This window comes from Pundamilia nyererei, unplaced genomic scaffold, assembly GCF_000239375.1.
Source record: "Pundamilia nyererei isolate P.nyererei 1_Seehausen unplaced genomic scaffold, PunNye1.0 scaffold00064, whole genome shotgun sequence".
Lineage (NCBI taxonomy): Eukaryota > Metazoa > Chordata > Actinopteri > Cichliformes > Cichlidae > Pundamilia > Pundamilia nyererei.
This window is the reverse complement of record NW_005187465.1, coordinates 3,112,533-3,135,410: the sequence shown is the minus strand read 5'-3', so window position 1 is coordinate 3,135,410 and position 22,878 is coordinate 3,112,533. Positions and strand designations below refer to the sequence as shown.

The window sequence follows — 22,878 nt, the reverse complement described above, 5'->3', positions numbered from 1 at the left end:
TGTTAATTAGTGAAAGCAGACCAGCTGCAGTGCTGGAAGATCTTCAAGGTACCCCTCAAGCTTCTTGTCAGTGAACACTAATCCAAAGGAAAGCAGTATGTATAAAACTATAAAAAGACTCCTTACACACAGCATATCTTTCTTATAAATTATATTTTAGGTGGTATAAAAACAATGGATAAAGTTCTAGTAACAGTCTGCAGACAACAGTTTCAGAAAATATTTGACAATTTCTTATGAAAAATGTGCCACGTTTTTACACACTTTACATGCACCATCAGCATAGCCTATTAAAACATTGTTTTTATGGTAAATATTGTTCCCTTATAGAAATGTCTAACAAGTTTGGAATCAGTTTGTGATACCATCAAAATAATGCTGAATTTAAAGGGCAGAAAAGGCTGTATTGTATTGCACTGTGTGGAACAATTAGACTGTATAGTGGTAACAAAATACTTGAGAGATGCACTGATAATCCTTACTTCAAAGTGGGAAGACAAGGTAAAATAATAATAATAATTTTTTAAAAAGGTGGAAAACAACTGACCACCATGTATCACTTATGTCATCCACTGATTCAGAGCACAGGAGCTGTAAGGCATCCCAGCAAGCACTGGGTGGTAGAAACAACAGCCCCATTACATGTTTAAATGTGTGGATGTACTATAACATTTTGGTATACTCATCCTCATGGACATTTCTGTAATGTATCAAAAGATGTATGGATCACTTTTTTAACACCAACTCATTAACGGAGAAATCGTAAAAAAATGTTCCGCATTTTAAACTGATGATGAAAGCAAGGATCAGACATGGATGTTGGCGTGCTGATAGATAAACAAACGCTCTACCTGCAAACCCAGTGATGGAATGGCTTTCTGCATCATGGACTGAATATAAAAGGACTCAACTCTGCCCACACTATTAAACAAGCCTTTGAAAGATCAACATTTACCAGGCAATGCCAAATTTTACACACATGTATCAGTTTGTTTGGGCTTAAAAAAGGGGGGAAAAAGCTGGCAACACACAGACACAATCATATTTTAAGTTAATTTATAAAAACATAAGAAATTAGTCCACAAAAAGGTAGTCCAATGACCTTCATATTGATGGCTGTAGTTTCCAGAAGTCTGAGCTTCCAGAGGGAGTTTTAGTCTCTGATGTTAGTGCATACTCTGCTAAACCCGAAGCTCAGGTCCAAATCAGGATTTCTTCCTCAGTTTTATGCAGATGACAAAATCAGACAATCCTGTGCAGCAGGTCAATGTCCTGTATCCAAGTCTCTCATGTACTCCTGCAGTGCCTGCAGCCTTGCATCAATCTCTGATAGCTCTGCACCTGTATCTACAGAGCTTTCTGGGGTTTGGGACAACAAATGACAAATTAGACTTTAAAAAACCAAAAATGCATGTAAACTGATGGGGACCAAAAAAAAAAGTTACAAGTTACCTTTGTCTTTGACTCTGAGTGTTGGTGTGCTGCATAATGGCTTCCTGGACAGAAGGCCTCCCCTGGACTAGAGACAGATAAATTGCACTGTAAATGTTAAGGCCTGTAATATTCTGTACTTAGTGGCTACAAAACCATTAAAAACTATAACTCTCAGTGATTTAATTCCACTAACATCTACTACCTGCACTGCTTTCATACCCTAAAAAGGCTGGTATCAGCTCTTTTCAAATACATACAGGAGAGGACAACAAATAAATAACAGGAAAGTCATTACTCACTACATTGGGTCCATTGTAAGTCTGTTTTCTTCCTCTGAAAACATGAAAGAAAAAAAACAAAAAAACAACCCAGACATTAAAATAGCCAGCTACACCCACAGGGCCTTCACAAATCCATCCAAAGTACTATCACCTGTACAGAGTTTTGGTCATTTCATCCATGTCCACTAACGAGCTTTCAGAGGAGTTCCTGCTCCCTCGCCGCTCCATAGATAAACTCCTGCCTCTGCTGCCTGACCGGGTCAGCTGAGGATAGGCTTCTCTGGAACGTGAACGGCCTCTCTCGGGGAGCACGGGTGATGCCAGCATGTCCCTTCGCACCTTCCTCTGTCTGACACAGAAAAACATGCTTGAGCAGCTACTACACGGAGTACTGGCGTATACTCACAAAGTGAGGAAACCAACTTTTTGATTTCTGCCTCCTTCTGTCTGCGCTGCCTGTCCTGGATATATGCTGTTGGATCAAAGCGTGGAACCCGTGACCCTGCAAAAACAGAAGTGCTTATCAAGTACAAATCTTTATCAGTGGGATTAATTACTGAGAACTCATTCACAGAAACAACATCAGGAGAAGAGGTAGAACCTGTGGGGGAAGGTGATGGCCTGGGTATGCGAGCACGCGGTCCCGAGGAGTCTGCACGTCTTCCTCTTTCCACCGACCTCTGTCCTCTATCCTCTGTACGTTCTCTAGATCCCGAGCGAGCCCTGATTGTCCCGTACCCAGACCTTCTCTCCCGAGAAAGGGAGCGATAAATTTCTCCATCTACCCGTGAGCTGATACGACCCGACACAGGAGTCACTCTGCTGCATACACAAGAAAAACAGCACGAGTGTTCAGTGGGTGACTGATTTGGTTTTTGAAATTTTAAGCGTGTAAGCGAATGTATGAAGGAGAGAAAGTAAAGATATAGTACACGCTTAGATTGTCTAACCCTCTCCGTAGTAACGCCAGTTCATTGGTGAGACTCTTGACACGAACACGGAGAGCACACTCTGATGCTCTCAGCTCCTCTAACTGGAAGGGAAAGAAGAAAAAGTTAAAACCTACTGATTTATTTTAAAAAGGGGGCGTTACACGGGTTAAAAAAAACAAAGAAGCATCACCTGCTCAACTAGCAGTCGCTGCTCCTGACATCTCTTGCTCATCGAGCGCTGACTTTTGGCCCTTTCCTTGACAAGTTGCTCCTCCAGCGTCCTCACCACATCTCTCATTCTCCAGTCCTCTCGTCCAGATGTGGGATCACTTCCACTCAACTGCAGTCGCTCCAGAACCTTGGCCATGCTCTCCTTTTCCTCTTTAACCAGAGCCAGCCTTGAAAACAGCAGGAGACATTTAAAAAAGAGAAGAAGAAAACTGCCAGCATCTGCTAATATTGGTAACACTGGTAGAGATTAAACCTACTCTGCTCGTAGCCGCTGTATTTCTAGATCTGCAGATTTGCTAACTCCGTGAGAGGTGAGAGCACTGAGCTCAGCCCTGAGCGCTCTGATTTCCTTCTGCAGGACAGCTGGGTCAGGCTTTCCCACATAGGGCAGAGGTAGAGGGTAGTGAATTCTACACATGGACAGAAAATCAGAACATCAGCACAGCTTCTACTACAGACGCAGAGGGCATAAAGCAGCAAAGCTGTGAGCAAACCTGTCAAACTCCACTGTGTATATGAGAATGAGATATCTTTTGGCGGTGAGAGCAGATGGCTGCTGATGGCTGCGAGGACGACTGACCACCCCTGCTTTTCTGTTTCGCAGTAGCTCCAGGTCAGCATAGGTCAGGAGGTCAAGCGTAACAGAGTCACTCGTCTGCAAAGAAGCATCTCTTTCAACAATCAGAATAATAAAACATGCCATTATCACCTTAGGGAACAGTCTTATGATTGTAGGCTCCTGATTTTATATTTACCCCCCCAATTTACAGCAATTTAATGGCAAAAAATATCAGCCATCTCTTCTAATGATCATGGATCTAATTTTCTAATAATGCATCTTCAGCTATATCAGAAAGCATGTTTTTCTGTCTAGCTTTAACATTTACAGTGTGCGTGTATACCTTGCTTTCATGACAATTTAGTTGCCGCAGACTTAAAAATGTGCCAAAAATTCAGTTTGTCTCTCCTAATTTCCTCCAGGCTCCTTCTTTCCCCCCCTGCTACTACACGTTAATTAAAAGGAAAAAGGGAGTAGGACATCCTGGGATAACTGGGCATTTTTCGCTTAAGTGGAGACAATGAACACAACCGAGTCTCTTCTTCGGCTCACACAGCCTCAGGGAAATCTGTCTCTTTGTATTCATCTATTAACTGTGTTTACATTCGTTCTGCCTCTAATCCCCCCACACACACCTTTCTCACTGCAGATTCCAGCATGCTACAGAAAATAGGAAACTGCTTGAAGTTGCCAGTTTTGCGAGTGAGGTCTTCAATATCTAAATAAATGAAAAAGCAGTTAAAGTTAAACAGCATGAATGACTGGCTATAGTGATAAGTAAACTGAGATGTATACGCCACTTACATGCTGGATCAAACTCCCCCTTCCACTGATCCGCTGTCATTGAATCAGAGATTTCGGCAATGAGCAAACCCTTGTCCACCTCCATCTTCACGGAAAACTCCACCCCCCGAAATACAATATCCTCCATCAGCTCAGAGCCTTCCTCCATTGCTCCGGCTCTAAATCGGAGAAACAAATTATTCCAATCGATTAGAAGCAACTGAATCAACCAACTCCTTTCCTGTTAAAACAGAGACAGATGTATGCGTACATCTGACACCTGAGCCAAAATATAAAGCATAATCGTAATCCTGAGCTGACCCACGCTTCTTCACACACAGCAGAGCCTTTAAGATCATGTTGAGCGACTGATAAATCTCAACACTGTATTGTTCGAAGGATAACAGGGAAAATCTGCATGAAGACATGCATACTCAACAATAAAATGGGAATTAAATGATGTGTTGTGAAAAATATATTGTATCATTCTGTGCATCTCACAAAAATATCCCAACATTTTGGGAATGTTTGCAATTCTCGGTCTTATTACAGTGACATTAAGATTTTTTTCAGCATCACAGCCAGAATCATAATTTTTATTGTCATTAAACAAAAAATAAAAAAAAAGGTACGCAGTCCCATTCAGTAGAAAGTGAGCAATATATCTAATTAAATAGTTTTCATATGTACAAAGACTAATAACACAATTTCGAATAAATAAAACATAAATATATTAGTGTGTATAAAAACATGTATGCTTGTATCATTATTGATTGCACAGGGTTGATATTTTTACAGGTTAGTGAAACAAGGCATACCCTCCTTAAGAACCTAATTTTAAAAGCATAAAATATTATTCACAACATATGCATTTCTTATCTTCAAATAGATATCTTCAATAACCATTTCTCTCTTGTTTTTTTCGGCTCCTCTCGCACAGCCTGCTATTACACAAGTAAGCCGCAGGGGGCGGCAGCGGACATAGTTCATTTTAAAAGGTGTCAACATTGTTACAGTAAAAGTTCTGATTGATGGCTTCAGTCAAACGGTATGGCACTTGAGGGATTTGACGATGATCTTAAGCCACTGTTTAATAAAGTACGTCATTAACTGCGTCTCTTTTGTGGCGTTAAAACGCTGAAAGATTTCGCGCTCGACTTCACTTTCTCCGGTACTGCTAATAAGATATGTGCAACATTTTATCACATCGCATGGGAAAAAAAGATTTACTTCGAGTGAAACAGCGTTAAATTTAAGCACGGTTTCGTTGGAAGAGATAATTGCATTGTTCTAAACTACGGTGCAACATTTTCTCCTACTTCTCCGTCAGCTAGCGAGAGTTACATCTCTGGTCAACTGACCAGCGCTAGCTAGGGTTAGCTAGCACGGACACTATGGTTAGTTAGCACAAGTATTATTTTAGTGGATTCACAGAGCGCTAACAGAGCTATCTGTACATCAACCACACAGCGTTATTAGATGTGCAATCAAACAAATGAACGTTACCTCTGCGTGCAGTGATGCTCTTTAGGGTGGTAAGCTGTCAAAACATTGCTACCTTTAGTAAAAACATGGTGGTGACCTATCTAAATGAAGTAACTATAACTGCTAGTCGACTAAATGACCGTCACCCCAAGCCCCAAACTGTTCATAAGCCGCAGGGCACCGTGGAGACCGGAGCGGTTCAACAACCGGGAACCGTTAAATTCTTCTTCTTTACCTCTCTCTGCCGCTGCCGCCTCTTCCTCTGTCTCGATTAGATGAAGGCTCGATGCCTCGCAGGCGTGCGGGCGCCCTCCACAGGTACCGATCAGACACTGCTCTTACAACCACACGAAATGGAATACGGTGAATGTTCACGGTGCACGAAAATGTCAGATAGACTAATCAAGTAACGATGCAGCAGTGTAACGGCGACAATGTAACAGTAATAATAACAACGAGTAATGATAATATTAGCTTTATTAAAATTTGCTAAAAGCATCCAATACAATATAAAGTAATGTGAAAAAATATGAGCCCTCATTTCTTCATATTTTGCTGGAAAATGGGAAATAGGTGCAACAAGATTCCCACAATGTTTCAGTAATTCTGAGGTTTGGTCTCTGGGGAGGCCAATCCATGACTGATACTGCATTGCGTGTTGTGTGCATTGTGTGTTTTTCTATCCAGGTATGCTTTTGCTGGATTGCTAGCATGTTTGGGATCATTGTCATGCTGAAAAAACAAACAAAAAACCATTTCTTGTCTACATTATGATAATATAATTCTACAATATATTGTATTAGAATGATGTAGTATTATTATTAGTATAATAGTAAAATCACTTATTAGTAGAATAAAATTAATGTTTTACTGAAAAGTTTTAGTTCTTGTGTGACATGTTTCTCTTATCTAGATAAGTAATTCCAAACAGTGCTGCTAGACTATATTTATATTGTGCAATGATCAGACAGTACCAAGGATCTCCTCGTGTTTCTGAAGCTGCTACCAGTTAAATTTTCTTTAAAATTTAATACATCATTTTGTCAGCTCAGTGTTTCAAGAAAGGAAAAACAACCGTGTTGACATTGTCTCAAGTGTGTGTTTACTTTCCACTGGTTGGTTAAGTGGTTAATATTAGTTGTCAGAAACAAGTGCCTCCCCCTAAACGTTTGGACAACCTGACCTCTGCTTGCCTTCGCTCAATCTGGGTGAGGAACTGTTACCATGGAGACAGTGTTCGCCCATAAGTTGAGTGATTGAGTCTGAAGTGTGAGGTGCTCGCTGTCTGTCTGAAAGGACATAAAACACACACACTGGGATCAGCGCAGTGTGACGTGGATTGTATGCGTACTAAAGAAGTTTTGGGAACTTGTTATGACTTAAATGAAACATCAGCAAGTGGTCAGGCAGAATGAGTTTACATGAATGGAAATTTAAAGTAGTGTAAACACTATGCTTCACTAAATAAGTCACTACTGTTTTCTGCACATACCATATTTTGTTAATAGTTTGATGATGGCCTCAGCTTCATAATGGCATGCAGTGTAAATCCAGCATTACACATTATCCCCACCTGCACTGCAGAGCCAAACACAAACGCAGTTTTCTCCAGCCTCAGCCAGAGATGTCTGACATTTCTGTCTTGAGCTGACCTGCTCACTATTTCAGGAAACACATGCCTCTACCAATTACAAGCTAAAAATATGGACATCCCCTCTGGGTTGATCAGTTTAAAAGTGACATTGTATCACTAAAATGGTACAATAGGAAAAGTATATGAAAAGTGGATATATTCTTTCTGCTATGATATTGTCATTATTAATAGTTGATAATGAGCATTTACAAAGATTCAGAAACATCAGTTGTAACATTATAATAGTCACTAATATAATGTTTTATACATCAGTTATTAACTGTTTGTTAAATTTTTCAAAATATTTACCCCATTAATTTAATTTAAGTGTTTATTTGGTAATGATGGTGTGACAGATTGGTGACCTGTCCAGAGTGTATCCTGCCTCTTGTCCAGTGACAGCTGGGTTAGGTTTCAGCACCCATGTGACCTTGAACTGGAGAAGCAGAAGCAAATAGATGGATGGTAATGATGGTTAATATGAAGCATTAATGGAATGAATAATGCTTCATATTAACCATTGTAGCTTATCTCATACTGATATCAGCAATTTAAGGTTTTGACAAATTTACACTGAGCCCTTAGTGACATTATGTGCGACTGTTTCATTAACTCCGGATAACAGATTAAGATTGACAGTTATGGTCAGTACAGAGAAGGATGGCCCTTAAGGTCCAGCAAGATAGCTTTAGCTGCATTTTTTGCACATTTTTTTTTAAAGTTCAATATTTTTATTGACATTTATTTATTTTGATTGGCTACATGCTGGAAAATGTTCCCACTGTACTACTTACTTGGTTGTGTGTCTGCGTAAACCTGTAAAGTAAATCTGGATGGTGTGCCAGTGGCAGCCAAACTTGCGCATTACATTAACATTAAATCCTGCTGGCAGTTGGACGTCTTTGATTCCTCTCCTAGACTCCTCCCCTGGCATCTTAGTCCCTCCCATTAGTGGTAAGAGTGGAGGAGGAGAGGAAGAGACATGAAGAGAGAGGAGTCAACACAACAAGCAGTTAGAAAGATGAGACATCCTCAGTTTGATGTGTGTGTCATGATCGCGTCATGAATTTAACCAGCTGCATTTTCAGATCTGATTTATGAGGTACAACAGTGTTAGACTTAAAAAAAAAAGAATTAATTAGTCTTAATCAAAACAAGAGTAAAACACACACAGACAGTGAAGGTCAGAATGTTTGATCACATAATAAATCATCTAAAATACCCGAATGAATGTGTGAATACAAAAGACTAGCTGATTGAAGACCCCATTTGCCCTCCACAGTTTGTAAATTTCAGCTGTATACAGTGTTCCTTCTATATGTTTCAGGTAAAAATACTAATGCAAAGGATACATCTGTGCATCCTCAATGATAGCCTCTCTAGCAGGCCTGCTGTCCCGATGGACAGAGAACAGAGGAGGTTTATTATATTTTAGGAATTGGAAATCTACTTCAACAAGGTTGAACTGAAATACATTCATGGGCCCAAGGCAGGAGGAGAGAGGACAGAGTAGAGAAACAAGAAAAGCCAAGAGAGAACACAGTCAACCTTACCCCAGCTGAAAATCACTGTGTTAGCAGGGTCAGTGTTTCTGTAGATGATTATTTGTTGCATTGTTGTCAGCACTATATTTCGTTTTTCACTTCTATCTTTTTAAAGCTAAGCAAGTAGTTAGTATTTTATGCACTTTTAAGTATTGTAAAATGATCAAGTTTCCACAAATGTGATCTTTTATGTCTTGTTTGCTTGTGAAAGCTGATTGCCTTAAATCTTGTTTTTTATCGTTTGAAACACCAGCATCAAGAGAAATTGTTGCTTTGCTGCTTTTCTGCGTGACAAGGCAGATGGACTGTCTGTTTTCCACACCTGCCCGCTGCTGACGTGCAGCCATTAGTCGGCAGGCGCGGGGAACCCCATGCCCTTACCTGCAGCGCCAGACAAGATTAAAGGAACGAACAGACAGAGGAACCGATAGCCATGCTCAACAAATCCTCCCACACAGTCTGCAGCGATAACAAAAAAGCACTCTAAGTGGGTGTGGAAATGACACCTGAGCACTGGCAACAAGAGAGCAGGGGAAACTAAAATTTGCCCACTTTGATTAATTCAGCAGAACTTGCAAGCTTCTAATCCTGTTACTACAATGTTTTTTTTTTTTACCTCTTAAGCCCCAACGCCCCCTGATGCGGGGGCAAAAGGCAGGAGATCAGTTAGGCTTGGGGCTTAAGAGGTTAATGTTAGTTTTACTTTATCAGAAGAAATTCTTGTCCCATGCTTTGATGAAAGCAAATGACCACACGATCAGTTATTTGAAGCAAACGTGAGTTGTTTTTTTTAATGTTAAACTGGTGTTTGATGACAGAAAAGAAAAAAAAGCACTTTTACAAATGAAGAGTTGACTGCACCAATCAGGGTGTGCTCGGAGGAGGAGGCGGTGAGAAGAGGGATGATGATGTGAGTGTTTGACAGATGAAACATCAGACAGTCTCTCTGCACACACACGCGCACACACACACACTCACAGACACAAAATCAAGAGGCTTCCTTTGGCTGGTCATTGTTCAGAACATCCATGGAATGAGCACACGCAGATCTGCAGCGCTTAAGTGAACGGTGCTGCCAGCGAGACCAGGTACTGTGGTTTTTATTTACTTTAAACTTTCAGTATTTTATGTTGTGCGGATTATAAGACATAAACTGCTACTTACAAGAAGTGTTTTCTGACAATTTGTCATGTTAAAGGAATCAACCTATTAAACTTAAGATTTTGCAACCCCATCTGACTAATCTGCATCTGCATTATTATTTTTTTGCTCATTTTATTACAGATATTTCGTCTGATGTGAAATTTTTTCAACAAAACGATCAACCTGTCCTCAAAAACTTCTTCAGAAAGCTTGCCTGTGAGATGTTAGAGCCAAATGTATGCATGTGTGTTTAAACCAGAAGTTTCATTCTGCTAGTGCATGTATATTTGTGCCTGTTGATGCATGTAACACGCACGGTGAGTCTGTGACTTGGCAGCGCCGGCAGAGGCGGTGCATGTTGTTTCAGTGGTGTCTCTGTGCTGCTGCTGCTGCTGTGCTCATGGCTAAGAGGAGGGCTGCAGGTAGCTGCTGCTGCCCCAGAGCGCCCATGAAAGAGGACAATGCTCGTTTTTGCCTGCTGGCCGGACTCATCCTGCTCTACTTATTGTGCGGAGCTGCCATCTTCTCAGCCTTGGAACACCCATTTGAGCTCCGCGCACGCCTCCTGTGGAAACAGCAGCTGGACAACTTCACCAGGAGATACAGGGTCAACCTGGGCGCCCTGCACACTCTGCTGAGGCAGTATGAGGAGGCAAACGGAGCTGGCATCAGGGTGGACGCATTAAGGCCACGCTGGGACTTTTCTGGAGCTTTCTACTTTGTGGGCACAGTGGTCTCCACTATTGGTAAGTCTCCACTTAACTTTTTTTCCAGACTTTTCTTCAGTTTTGGAATGTTGCTCACGGCTGTGATCATTTATTTAACCTTGTATTTTGTGTTTTCTCTCTAAGGTTTTGGCATGACCACACCAGCAACCATAGCAGGAAAAATATTCCTAATCTTCTATGGTCTCATTGGCTGTGCTGCCACTATCCTCTTTTTTAACCTCTTCCTGGAGAGGATCATCACCATGTTAGCTTACATCATGCGCTGGTGTCATGAGCGTCGGCTGAGGTGTGCTGGAGTTGGGGTGGTGTCGAGCAGGGAGGAGTCATCTGGTGAAGAGGACAGTCTGGAAGGATGGAAGCCATCCGTCTATTACGTGATGCTGATCTTAGGGATAGCATCTGTTGTGATTGCTTGCAGTGCCTCCACTCTGTACAGCTCCATGGAGAACTGGAGCTACGTGGACTCTCTGTACTTTTGCTTCGTGGCCTTCAGCACCATTGGCTTCGGGGACCTGGTGAGCAGCCAGAGGCAGCAGTACGAATCTCAGGAGGCCTACCGGTTTGGAAACTGCCTTTTCATCTTAATGGGGGTTTGTTGCATCTACTCACTTTTCAACGTCATTTCTATCGTCATCAAGCAGACTCTCAACTGGATCCTGGGAAAGCTGGTCTGCTCAGGGAAGCATCAGCTCTGTTCCTGCTCCACCCCTGGCTGCTGGTGGCTCTGCTGCCCCTGTCTCCACAACAAAAATCACAAACAGAGGCGTCAACTGCGTCAACTGGCACACTTTAGGCCAAAACGCATCAAACGCAACGCCGTGCAGCCCATCTCATCCCACCACCGCTACACAGACGGCTCGGTTGAGACTGTGTGCGACAGCGAGACGGATGCGGGCGCGTTGGCTGAAGTACAAGTGGGGCGTCGTTTGTCAGGGGAGATGATCTCGGTCAATGAGTTCATGGTGTCCAACAAGGTGTCTCTGGCACTGCTGCAGAAACAGCTGAGTGAAACAGCTCACCAGGGCCCGCGGCAGAGCTACAGCCATCAGAATGGTTTCTCTGGTGGTGTGGGAGCACTGGGGATTATGAATAATCGCTTACAGGAAACCAGTGTGGATAGATAGCATCATAACAACACCTCAATTGTTCTTTGGGTTCTCTATATTTAAGCCTTACATTTCCTTAGGATTGTTTTTTATTATGAGTAATTTGTTCTGTATTAAAAAAATATCCAAGAATAGAATATTTTGTTTCTGAAAAGCAGACTGTAGACAGCAAATAATTGTTCATACGTTGTTTGGTGAGGAGAAAGAGGAAGTTAAAGGACAAATATGTGTTAAAGACTTCAGCATCATTTGAAGAGGGGTTTGATGTCCTGAAGTGACTGACTCACAGAAACGCAATCAGATGAGAGAAGCTTTGAAGGAGCACTTAAAGAGGACTGCTGATTTAAGGACACTGCACATGTCCCCCTCCCCGAGCTCCTCAGAAGACAACGTTGTACATAAGGTGGTTAGTGAACGTAGAAACCAAAATATCTCCTCTTAGATAACTAGCTGCATATATAAAACAGTTCAAATATGATTTGTATTTAAACAGAGCTTCTCAAACAAACTGCAGGAGCTCAGAAGCACCAAGAAAGACATTTTTCAATTGGACATCATTGAAATTCAGAGTAATCATGAAAGAGATCCAGGGTTTTCAATTGAGATCTAATGAAACATGACTCTTAGAGGACGTCCTTATGTCAACGAGGGCTTTGCAGATAGTCACAGGATCACGTCAGCAGAGCAGAGAGAAAGATTTAGGTAACTAGATGAAATCCTTTACTATGCAACAAAAGCCGTTTGTAATTCATTCATTTATAAGGAGGGTTTTTGTGAGTAGATGATGAGTGTGAGGTTAAAAGCTTCCATAGAAATCATAATCACCCATTTTCGGCAGTCGCCGCTCATACTTTGTCTTCACTGTGTTCAAAATGGGTTATTTAAGAAACGAGCACAGCAAGTCATCAGACAAATATTCTTTATTTAGATTTAAAACAATAGTGACACTTAATGTAATTTCCTTAATCTAACACAGAAAATGACTCGCTGACGTAATGTTACAATGCAGTAAGCAGTAAAATAACTCATCCAGAAACTGACCCGCTCTGGTGCTGTTTGTTTTGTCAGCTGTAAAAAAGGGGAATAAGGCATCAGTTCATGGAGAAAATCCCATTTCATGTAAACTTTACCTTTGAATGTGTTTAGAAATAATATATGTTTAGAAAGAATTGCAAATTGTGTACATGCTGAACGCATTCATGTAAATTTAGACAGTAATCACAGCGGGATGCATTTTAGGGGGGAGACTTTTAGTTCCATTTGTAAGGTATTTCAAATTTGACATATTTTGTTCTTGTTTTTGAAAATGTAAAACACTTTGTCAAAAACGTTTTTAGATCCCGTGACATGAATTGTGAGTAGAGTCAGATATCTAATGAGTTTATTTGCCTTTCACTCACAGCAACGAGGGAAAAAGGATTGTGCGCATCCCCACGAGCTGTCTCATGAACTACTAGCATTTCCTGTCACAACAAATGGACACATGTTAGCTGCATGCTAGGTTTTATTTAATGGTGACAATGTTTCCTGAAGAGGAAAGGTAAACCTGTTCATTCTTTAATACGCACACACACATGCACACACACATATGTACAGTCTTAAATCCTAATTTTCAAAATGCAACCCTGCATGTACTAATCTTTCTTATTTTATCCAATGAAAACGAACTATGCCACAGTTGGTTGTTATTCAGTTCAATTTGTCATCTGCACTTTCTGTTTATTGAGGTTGAGGTTTGGTTGCTGGGTCAGTGTCTCTGAGTCATTTTTACAAAATATCTTTCTTGTATAAATATAAAGTATCAGGCTTTACTAGATCTGTTTTTGCATTTTTTTTGTCATGACAAGATGGTGCTGCTAACAAACACCATTGTCTTGTTGTGAAACTGCACACATGAAAAAAAAAACAGGTTTAATATTCACATTTATTACAGTCCCTTTCCTTTGAGGAACTTTGGAGACAAAATCTAAATCCCTTGGCCTTCTCAAGAGCCTCCCAGACCCTGAACAGACAGACAGATAAAGTAACAAAGAGTGAGCTCACTGTGTAATAACAATGTCTTTTTACTTGTATTGTTAGGTCCATTAGTTGTTTTTTTGCCTTTCTACATCATGACAGTGGATATTTACATCAACCAATCAAGATATAATTACAGTGCAGCCTTTCAGCTTTAATTCAAGGGGTTTATCAAAAAAGTTTGCATTGACTGTGCAGACATGGTTTTACCATAAATGTGCATATGAGGATTGTTTTTATGACTCAGGTAAAAAATCCTTTGCTTGGTTGTAGACAGAGAGGCCCCTGACACCAATAAATGCTCTTTCCTCCCTTGAAATGCTCTTCCAAACCTTTACTGCAGTTGCCTTCACTTGCAGCTTGACTGTGGGTCTTTCTGCCATCACTATTGTCTTCAGTCACTTTAGTAAAAGCATGCTCTGTCCCAGTGAGATCAGTTGACTGAATTGGCCATTGAAAAATATTCCTTTTCTGTGCTTTAGGAAACTCTTGGGTTGGCTTTGCACAATTCTTTAGGTCCTTATCTTTTTGCACTGTGAAGTGCTGCCTGATCAGATTTGCAGCATTTGGCTGAACCTGAGCTGAGAGTACAGCTTTGTACTCTCACAGTTCATCCCGCTGCTTCTATCAGCAGTCACATCATCAATAAACACTAATGACCCAGTTCCACTGGCAGCCTTACAGGCCCATGCCATAACACATTTCTTTTTTTTACAGAACCGTGTTTTTTGGGCAAAGTCTAATCCTGCATTCTTGTTTTTGACTGTAACCAGTGGTTTGCACATTATTGTAAATCCTGTTGTAAAGCTTCTTTAATTAAAGCTGAAGAAACATTACAATCATATCTCTACTGTTTGATTTAAAATCCACTGCGTTGGTGCAGAGAGGAAAAACTATCAAAAAAAAGTCTCATTGTCCAAAAACGTATGGACCTAATTGTAACTGTCACTCACATTTGGTATCATGGGCTTGTGCGCATCACGTTGTTGATAGTAAGCAGAGATAATGCAGTTCCTCCTGTAACACACAGAAGTAACACAATGTAATCACTACTGCATCCAGCAGAACGTGGTTTACATGCACAAATGCACATAGATGCTCATTTGTGTCTTACTTGCTCTGTATGCCTCCACCTGGTGGTAATCCAGGGATGACAGTGGATGCAAGAACTGTGAGGACGGACAGCAGCTCAGGCTCTTCCCCTCTGGCACACAGCTCATCATAAATCTCTGATTAAAAAGAAAGATGCATTTTTAGAGAGTTTCTTTCTAATATACACTGGACACTTTAGATTTAGGCAAAAGTCTGTAAAGAGCAGAGTTTTTAGGACTATTTTCAGCTGTGGATCAATACACATCAGGATTTCTAATGAGTATTTACCACACTAGGGTAAATGTGGGACTTACTCAGAATAAATGATAGTGCCCGTGTTCACAAGTAAATAGGTTCATGGCAAGAATCACAGATTTGGTGTTTTGCTTTTGTTTTTTACCCAAGACACGTGATGTCAGAAATCATTTAAATAATTATCTTGGAAAAACAACATTGATTAACAAATCGTTCAAACTTTTTTTTTTGCAAACCATTGAAACACCAAAGAGAATTGAAACATTACACCATGGCAAAAACAGACTCCAGGCTGCTAATATGAAGGTTGTCACTGTCCTTTGCAAAGCATCTTTACCCACACACCTGCCACCTTGGACTCCAGCAGGTCCTCCAGCTCAGCCTCCTGGTGTAATGCCTCTGTTGACAGCTGGGGGGCTCCAGGGAAGCACAGCAAGATGATGCTGATGTTGTCCAAGCTGCCCTGTGGAACAAAACGGCATCAGCAGAGGTGAGTAATGATGGCTGACCTTACAAATGTCAACTCACGAAACATCCCACTTGAGCAGTTTTACAAATAGATCTTTTTTTTTTTTTTTCTTCACATCAGCGTTTGCACTCCAATGTCACACAGACTCAGGGGAGCTGCAAAATGGAAATGGAGTGCGGAAGAAGGCATGACATTTTGAGGTCATTGTGCACATCCAAGCTGAAGCACTGTTACATAAGCGTGATATGAGGACCCAACAGAGTGCACATGTGGCTCAAGTTTATCTTAATGTGTTTCTGTGCTTGTAATCTGCCATGTAATTTTAATCCAATATCTACTTTCTTTCGTTACATTCCTGTAACATTCTGTAAAATCTCTGAGCGAGAGTGTCGGTAATTAGGCCTCATGGGAACCCTGAATAATGCGATGTAACCTGTTCCGACACCCCTGCAGTCTATTTTAAGGCTGTCTGATAGTCTGTTGTACCATGAACAGCAGCGGCAGTCTCAGTGAGACTAAATCAAAGCTTAAGCTGAGGTATTTTTGAATTTTTAACTTTTGCCATTTCAGCCAAAGATCCTGTTCATTTTAAATTGAAGGCTGTAAATGGATTGATACGTATGGCAGAACTTGCTGAAAAGGATCAGGAAAAGCCACATTTAACCACACAGGACTGGCATGACATTTTAAACTAAGAAGAAAACAAGACATTTAACAAAAGGCGCACGTCTTGTATGTGCCTCTGCTCGGGCCTCAGTTGTCATCTCACTCTGCAGCTCCCCTCAGCTCCATGAGAAAGTGACCCTGAGAGCTTATATTAGCACACTCTAATATGAACATTACTTATCTATGGATTTTAAAAAAAACTTTTATATTCTAAGCTTCCATATATGGATGTGTTTATTGACTTTGGAGCACCTTTCACAAATATGCTGCATGTGCTGTAGAATTAGTGAGGAAGTTCACTTAGTCTGCTTCTGTTTTATCTCGTGTTTTTTCCTAAAACTCAGTGGGTTCTCAGGACCACCATGGGTCAAACTTTAATGGTGACTTCGGGGCGATCGTGGCTCAAGAGTTGGGAGTTCGCCTTGTAATCGGAAGGTTGCCGGTTCAAGCCCCGGCTCCAACAGTCTCGGTCATTGTGTCCTTGGGCAAGACACTTCACCCGCTGCCTACTGGTGGTGGTCAGAGGGCCCGGTGGCGCCAGTGTCCGGCAGCCTCGCCTCTGTCAGTGCGCCCCAGGGTGGCTGTGGCTACAATGTAGCTGCCATCATGTGTGTGTGAATGGGTGGATGACTGGATATGTAAAGCGCTTTGGGGTCCTTAGGGACTAGTAAAGCGCTATATAAATACAGGCCATTTACCATTTTTTTAAATTTATTTTTGATTTAAAACAGTTTTACCTCAAGATAAGTGTTTAGTTGCAGAGATGAACATTTATGTAGTAGGAAAATATTTCCACGTGTGACTCTGCACCCTTTACAACCTCAGAACTTTTAAAGAGTTATCTTTAAAAGAGGAAGCAGAGTCCATTACCTTAAATCAAAATGAATATCCAGTCCATTATGTCTTTGTTTAAAAACACAGTCAGTCTTGTAGTAGATTACTTTACTTGATTAGAAGCCATAAAATTCAAAGCTGATTAAAAATTATGTAACTCAGCTTGAAACTGAAATTGTGTTTTTAATCAGTTGAAAGGATTTGTTATTCAGACTACTGAACAGCAACACAAGTGCATGCAGTAAGTATGTGTAACAGTGCTGACCTTATAGAGGCAGAGGTCAATGACCTGAGTGCAGACGTCCCTCAGGTCGGTGCAGACACGCAGCCGGTTGTGGATGAAGGCGCACAGCTCCTCGTTGCTGATGGTGTCCCACACGCCATCACAGGCGAGCACCAGGAATTCATCTGCCGGCGAGCGCTCCACCACACACACTTCTGGCTCAGGTGAAACCATCTGCTGGCTCGGGGTCCGGTTCTCTGCCCCCTTGTAGCCGAAGTCTCCCAGAGCGCGTGACACTGCCAAGGAGCCGTTGATCCGTTGGAGGGACACGGAGCCACCCGCGCTCTCAATACGTTCTTTCTCCAGAGGGCTGTAAGGTTTGTGGTCCTCAGTGGAGAAGCAGACCTGCCCAGACCGGCACAGCATGGCCCTTGAGTCACCGCAGTTGGCAAAGTAGATGTAATATGGCGAAATGAGAGTGGCCACCACAGTGGTGCCGCCCCTCTCCCAGCCCTCTCGACGGGCCACAGAGTGCAGGTGCTTGTCTGTCTGGAGGAAGCCCTCTTCGATGGCCCCTTTCACTTTTGGCGGGTCATCTTCTGGTCCTATTCCATCTGTGAGCACAAACAGTATTTTCTGAACCCAGCAGCTATAGCAGTCATCATATTGATGACTAATAACAAAGGATAATCACCAGCCTGTTTAAAATTCTGAATATCTCATAAAATAATATCCTTATAAGATAACACCCACACACACACCCACACACACACACACACACACACACACTGTCAGGTGTCACTGAACAGATCTCTCACCCATAGCCAGGATGTGACCCAGAAGGTGTTGGGAGCAGTACTGAGCCACCGTGCTGCCTGCATGGCCATCGAACACTGCAAAGAAGCTCCAGTCAGCTAGCTCTCCACCCAGCTGTGGCACACAGTTGTGGAAGTCCTCCATGTTGGCCCTCCAGCCCTGCATACTTCCTAGGGCATAGGTGAGGCCCCAGCGGGCGCAGCCCTCCTCTGTGAGCTTGTCCAGGACTGGCCGGTCTAGGTAGGGGCTGGGGATGACCTCCTCCTTCTCCCCCTCCCCTTGCTGCTCTCCTTCTGCTGTTCCTCCACGGCCCCCTTTGAAGAAAGAGCTGACCCTCTTTTCTGTTTCTTTCACCAGCTGGCGCACAAACGCAGGCATCTCTACACTGCCCTTCCTGGCTGTCCTCATGGCTTTTATGCACAGGTGTTGTGAAGGGAATCTTGTCTTGTCCCTGCCCCGGTGTTGCTGGCCGGGATGGAGGGCTGAGCTATAGGCCTGATGTGGGGCCTGTGCAGTGTCTGCGTAGCCCTGCTGCTCCAGGGCTCAGAGCATGGCTGCCTGAGCTGATGGATGTTGTGTGTGCTGGCTGCTTACCCCCCTCTTGCTGCTCATCTCCTTCTTCTCCTCTCCCTCTCTGGAGACCTCACTGATCAGCGCTTTCACCTCCGATCATCCTTCCGCTCCTGCTTGTTTGGCCTCTTCTCTGTGCTGCTGAGATTTCACCTTCTCCCTCGCTTTTTCATAGCTCTTCCCTCTTTCACCAGCTTCTCCCTTGCCTTGTTATTTTCCCTGCCCGTGCTGTGATTGGCTGGCTATTTGTGCGCACCAATCATTGCCTGGCTTGCTTTGCCACTGTCATGTTTGCGCTCACTCTCACTCACCATCCTCCTGTCTGCAGCTCTCTGCCCCTCCCACATCTTTCCTAATCTCAACCTTTGATCGGTCGGGATTATAGGCTTGTGGATTACAGTACTGTCGGACACGCAGCACAAAGTGTGAGATGGTTTGAAGAAGACACACAGAGGTTGGAGGTTGATCCTGTTAAACTGATCGTATATCGTCCTTATCTTTTTGTTTATTAAACACAATAATAGTACATACACTTCAAACCACAGGTGTTTTTTCCTGAAATCAAAGCTGCGTTCATTCTTTAGGAGATAGACTGTATTTTTTTGCAATATCTGCTCAGTAATAAAAATGTTTATTTTATTACTTATTTTTTCTGATGTTATTTAGAAACTGAAACTGTTTAAACTTTTAAAATTCCTGCGTTTTATAATCACAGAGGCATTCGCCATTTAAACTGCAATTTTTATTTTCATGATTAATCACCATAACAGGACTTACAGCTGTTTTTGTTTGGCCCCGTTCCCCAAACAACAGCTTACATCTGTGCAGTGAACATCAGTGACATCACCACTGTGTAATTCTCCACATTACTCTGACTTGGGTACAGATATTAGTAAAGCTGCAATCAGACAAGAAGGGAGGTTTTTTTTTTAACACCTAATAAGTCATGATGGTGTAAAAACCCCTTGTCAAAGTGATACACGCCATAAAAATAAACATCTTAGTTTGTTTTGTCACCACCTGCCAAGAGGAGGCAGAATAGATGTGTTAGATGTTCCTCGGCTTGATCAACAGTTTTTATCTCTCCATCCTTTTTTTCACGCTAATGTCAGATTTTCACTGCAGAGATCTCGTTTTCACGAACAACATTGCCATTGTGCTTGCACTCATAGGGGATCGTCGGATCATTAGGGTTTTCGCTTTGATGCTGTTGGGTCTTTACTTTACAGTATAAAGCACCTTGAGGTGACTGCTGTTGTGGTTTGGAGTTATATTATATAAATAAATCTGAATTGAATGTATGATTAGTGTAGAATCACCAGTTAATCTAACATACATGCCCTTATTCTGCTTACATGGCTCTCTAGAGTAACTGTCGAGAGCCATACAAGCACAGGAAGAGCATCCTAATGCAACTCAGAAGGGTCCAGCAAGAATCCTTTTGATATGAAGCCACAGTGCTAGGATAGGACACGTCAGTATAGCCCTCTACAACCATAAATGTAGAAGAGCATACAAAAAAAAGTACATACTTTTATTTTCATATGTGTATTAGACACTATTAATTAGCAATATATCAGTTGTTGAATAACAGTTATATAACACCCTTAATTCGTACTAAATACCGTACAGCAAACACATCATGGCTTTTTTAAATACAAATGTTAGTACAGCTCCCTTTTATAGTATACATCTGAGCCTGTGCTTTTCTAACATGGATTTCCTCTTTTATAAGGTTGTTCTTATGTTATCTTTAGAGCTTTAAAGGTGTGAGTGAAAGTGTTAAATATACAGATGGCGAGGCGAGTTTGGCTCCGTGTTTTGGTCTGACACACAGAAGGTGTCATGAGGGATATTTGTGCAGAGTGAATAATAAATCTATAGAGAAACTCATCTTTCTTGCTTATCTGTAAAACGTGGCAAGTGACTGCAGTGACTGTATGTATTCAGCTTGATGTCAGTGCTGTAGCACGCAGCTTTTGGCATTAGCTTCCTGCTAACATTAGTTGTTTTCTTATCAGTTTGGATTGATGATCATTTTACGTTAAAAAAAAACTGTCATGGTCTGTCGTGCATGGAAAGGCCTCTGTGTGCAAATCAGCCACCAACTGGTTGAGGAAGCATTAGCCTCTACAAGCTGTGGGGCATGTACATGCTCAAGTCTCAAGTTCCCAATTTGAGTGTGTGTGAATCCAATACAGGATAAAATTAGGCCAGCCGGGCCTTATATTGCTGACGGAGCTAGGGTGGCCAAAAAAAGCCTGGAGTGCAAGCCAACGGTGGAAGCACAAGAAAGAGAGGAGAGCAAGCAGGACCGCCGCTGAAATGGCCACCAAACGTAAGGAAATCAATATTGACAGCTTTAAGTAAAGTGAAGGAGAGCAGACGGGGTCAGAGTGCAGCTGTCAGGTGGAGAAGAAGGGAATTTATTTACTTTCCCTCTGCTGTGCAGGTGTGAATGCAGGCAGGGTGGCAAGTTAAACACTGAATCCAGTGTGTCTTTCATTTGGTCGACAGATGGGCTGAATGGGATTGAGCTAAATGAGAGCCCACTGTTGACTGAATGTAGTTTGTTTTATTTGTAAAGGCTTAAATTGTTATAGGAGATAAGAAATGCTGTCTTGTCAGGGCTGTTTTACTTCTGATAACACATAACTCCAGTTATTCGGATAAGAATGAGAGGGCGTACTTGTGCCCAGCTTTGAAGTGACTTCACTGGTGTGACAGCATTAATGTTTTTGTTTTTATAAATGAATAAGAATACATCTACTTTTATAATTCTCAGGAAACCCAACTATGAAAACCAGCAATACTCTGCTGCTTTTAAATAATCTGTTTTAATCATAAAATGATCTTAAATTTGTGCTGCAGTTAGGATGCTCGTGTAATGTTGGTGGGTAAGGATCTAGTGTCTAATCTAAGGATTTATGATTTACTTTCAGACATGTACAGATCCCATTAAAAACAGCATTCATTCAGAAAGATTTTCTCCTTTAATAAAGGAGCATGGCATGGCATGAAACGAGGTGAGGGTGTCCTTCATTTTCTGTAAAATTGTTTTGTCATTTCTCTTCGTTACCCTTTTCTCTTTCTTATCCACACTTTAAATAACAATGTGTCCATTTTTCAAACACCCGCTGGCTGTGGTCGTTGTGGTAGAGAGAATTTTAGATGACTTTTATGAGACCATGTGAAAAAGTCTCAGTCTCTATTTATGGCTCAAAACAGTTCAAATATCCACAGTGGGACTTATCAGAGAGAAAAGGGAGAATATGATACAGCAACTCATAGCATCTGTTTAACTTTAGTTTAAAACATTCACTGTACTAGCAAAAGTAGCACATGGCATCTTTTGTATACCTCATGTGTTTTCAAAACCAAATGAATTAATTTTTATTTACACGGCACCAAATCACAACAACAGCCTCAGGGCGCTTTATATTGTAAGGTAACCCTAATGTAACCCTGCAGTAATACCAAGAAAACAGGGAAAACCCCAACAATCATATAGCCCCGGTGAGCAAGCGCTTTGACAACAGTGGGAAGCAAAAAAACTCCCTTTTAACAAGAAGAAACCTCCAGCAGAACCAGGCTCAGGGAGGGGCAGCGATCTGCTGCGACTGGAGGAAGACAGGACAAAACACACGCTGTGGAAGAGAGCCAGAGATTAACAATAAGTAATGATTAAATGCAGAGAGATGTATAAACAAAAAGAGAGTAAGAATTGTGATTGAAGGAGAAATACTCAATGCATCATGGGAATCCGCCAGCAGACTACACCTACTGCAGCATAACTACGGGAGGATTCAGGTTCACCTGATCCAGCACTGACTATGTGCTTTAGCAAAAAGGAAAGTTTTAAGCCCAACCTTAAAAGTGGAGATGGCGTCTGTCTCTCATTCTACTTCTAAATACTGTAGGAACCACAAGTAAGCACACAGTCTGAGAGCTAATGGGGTGATCTTGTATTTCATTTTTATTTCATTTCAATTTTATTTATATAGCGCCAAATCACAACAACAGTCGCCTCAAGGCGCTTTATATTGTACAGTAGATCATACAATAATAGATACAGAGA

General features: G+C 41.8%; 4 protein-coding genes across 10 annotated transcripts in view; 2 read left to right on the top strand and 2 right to left on the bottom strand.

Moving 5' to 3' along the window:
* Positions 1-1,039: 1,039 nt before the first annotated feature.
* On the bottom strand, positions 1,040-6,028 carry ccdc61 (coiled-coil domain containing 61). 6 transcript variants are annotated; one of them, XM_013911442.1, is made up of 13 exons: positions 5,941-6,028; positions 4,242-4,399; positions 4,073-4,155; positions 3,363-3,533; positions 3,136-3,290; positions 2,838-3,045; positions 2,648-2,748; positions 2,317-2,537; positions 2,139-2,217; positions 1,867-2,064; positions 1,734-1,767; positions 1,453-1,519; positions 1,040-1,359 (listed from the first exon to the last, which is right to left on the bottom strand). In XM_013911442.1, the coding sequence occupies exons 2-13, from the start codon at positions 4,387-4,389 to the stop codon at positions 1,265-1,267; spliced, it is 1,560 nt and encodes a 519-aa protein (XP_013766896.1). In that variant the 5' UTR covers positions 4,390-4,399; positions 5,941-6,028; the 3' UTR covers positions 1,040-1,264. The 6 variants fall into 6 exon arrangements, with proteins under 6 accessions (XP_013766896.1, XP_013766895.1, XP_013766898.1 ...); XM_013911441.1 differs by having other exon boundaries at positions 5,727-6,027; XM_013911444.1 differs by having other exon boundaries at positions 2,317-2,534; positions 2,666-2,748; positions 5,727-6,027.
* Positions 6,029-10,425: 4,397 nt separating this feature from the next.
* Positions 10,426-11,877, top strand: kcnk12l (potassium channel, subfamily K, member 12 like). Its single transcript, XM_005735616.1, has 3 exons — positions 10,426-10,771; positions 10,877-11,421; positions 11,515-11,877. The coding sequence occupies exons 1-3, from the start codon at positions 10,426-10,428 to the stop codon at positions 11,875-11,877; spliced, it is 1,254 nt and encodes a 417-aa protein (XP_005735673.1).
* An 890-nt stretch (positions 11,878-12,767) lies between these two features.
* Positions 12,768-19,013, bottom strand: ppm1nb (protein phosphatase, Mg2+/Mn2+ dependent, 1Nb (putative)). Of its 2 annotated transcripts, XM_013911446.1 has the most exons (6): positions 18,233-19,013; positions 17,457-18,028; positions 15,568-15,685; positions 14,990-15,104; positions 14,829-14,892; positions 12,768-13,861 (listed from the first exon to the last, which is right to left on the bottom strand). In XM_013911446.1, exons 1-6 carry the CDS (start codon positions 18,636-18,638, stop codon positions 13,844-13,846), a joined length of 1,293 nt encoding a protein of 430 aa, XP_013766900.1. In that variant the 5' UTR covers positions 18,639-19,013; the 3' UTR covers positions 12,768-13,843. The 2 variants fall into 2 exon arrangements, with proteins under 2 accessions (XP_013766900.1, XP_013766899.1); XM_013911445.1 differs by lacking the exon at positions 12,768-13,861 and having other exon boundaries at positions 14,543-14,892.
* A 2,037-nt stretch (positions 19,014-21,050) lies between these two features.
* rtn2b (reticulon 2b) overlaps positions 21,051-22,878 on the top strand; it is a 6,922-nt gene continuing 5,094 nt past the window's right edge. Inside the window, exon 1 of the mRNA XM_005735615.1 lies at positions 21,051-21,138. Within this exon, the coding sequence (XP_005735672.1) occupies positions 21,126-21,138 (13 nt within the window). The 5' untranslated portion in view covers positions 21,051-21,125. The remainder of the gene's footprint in view (positions 21,139-22,878) is intronic.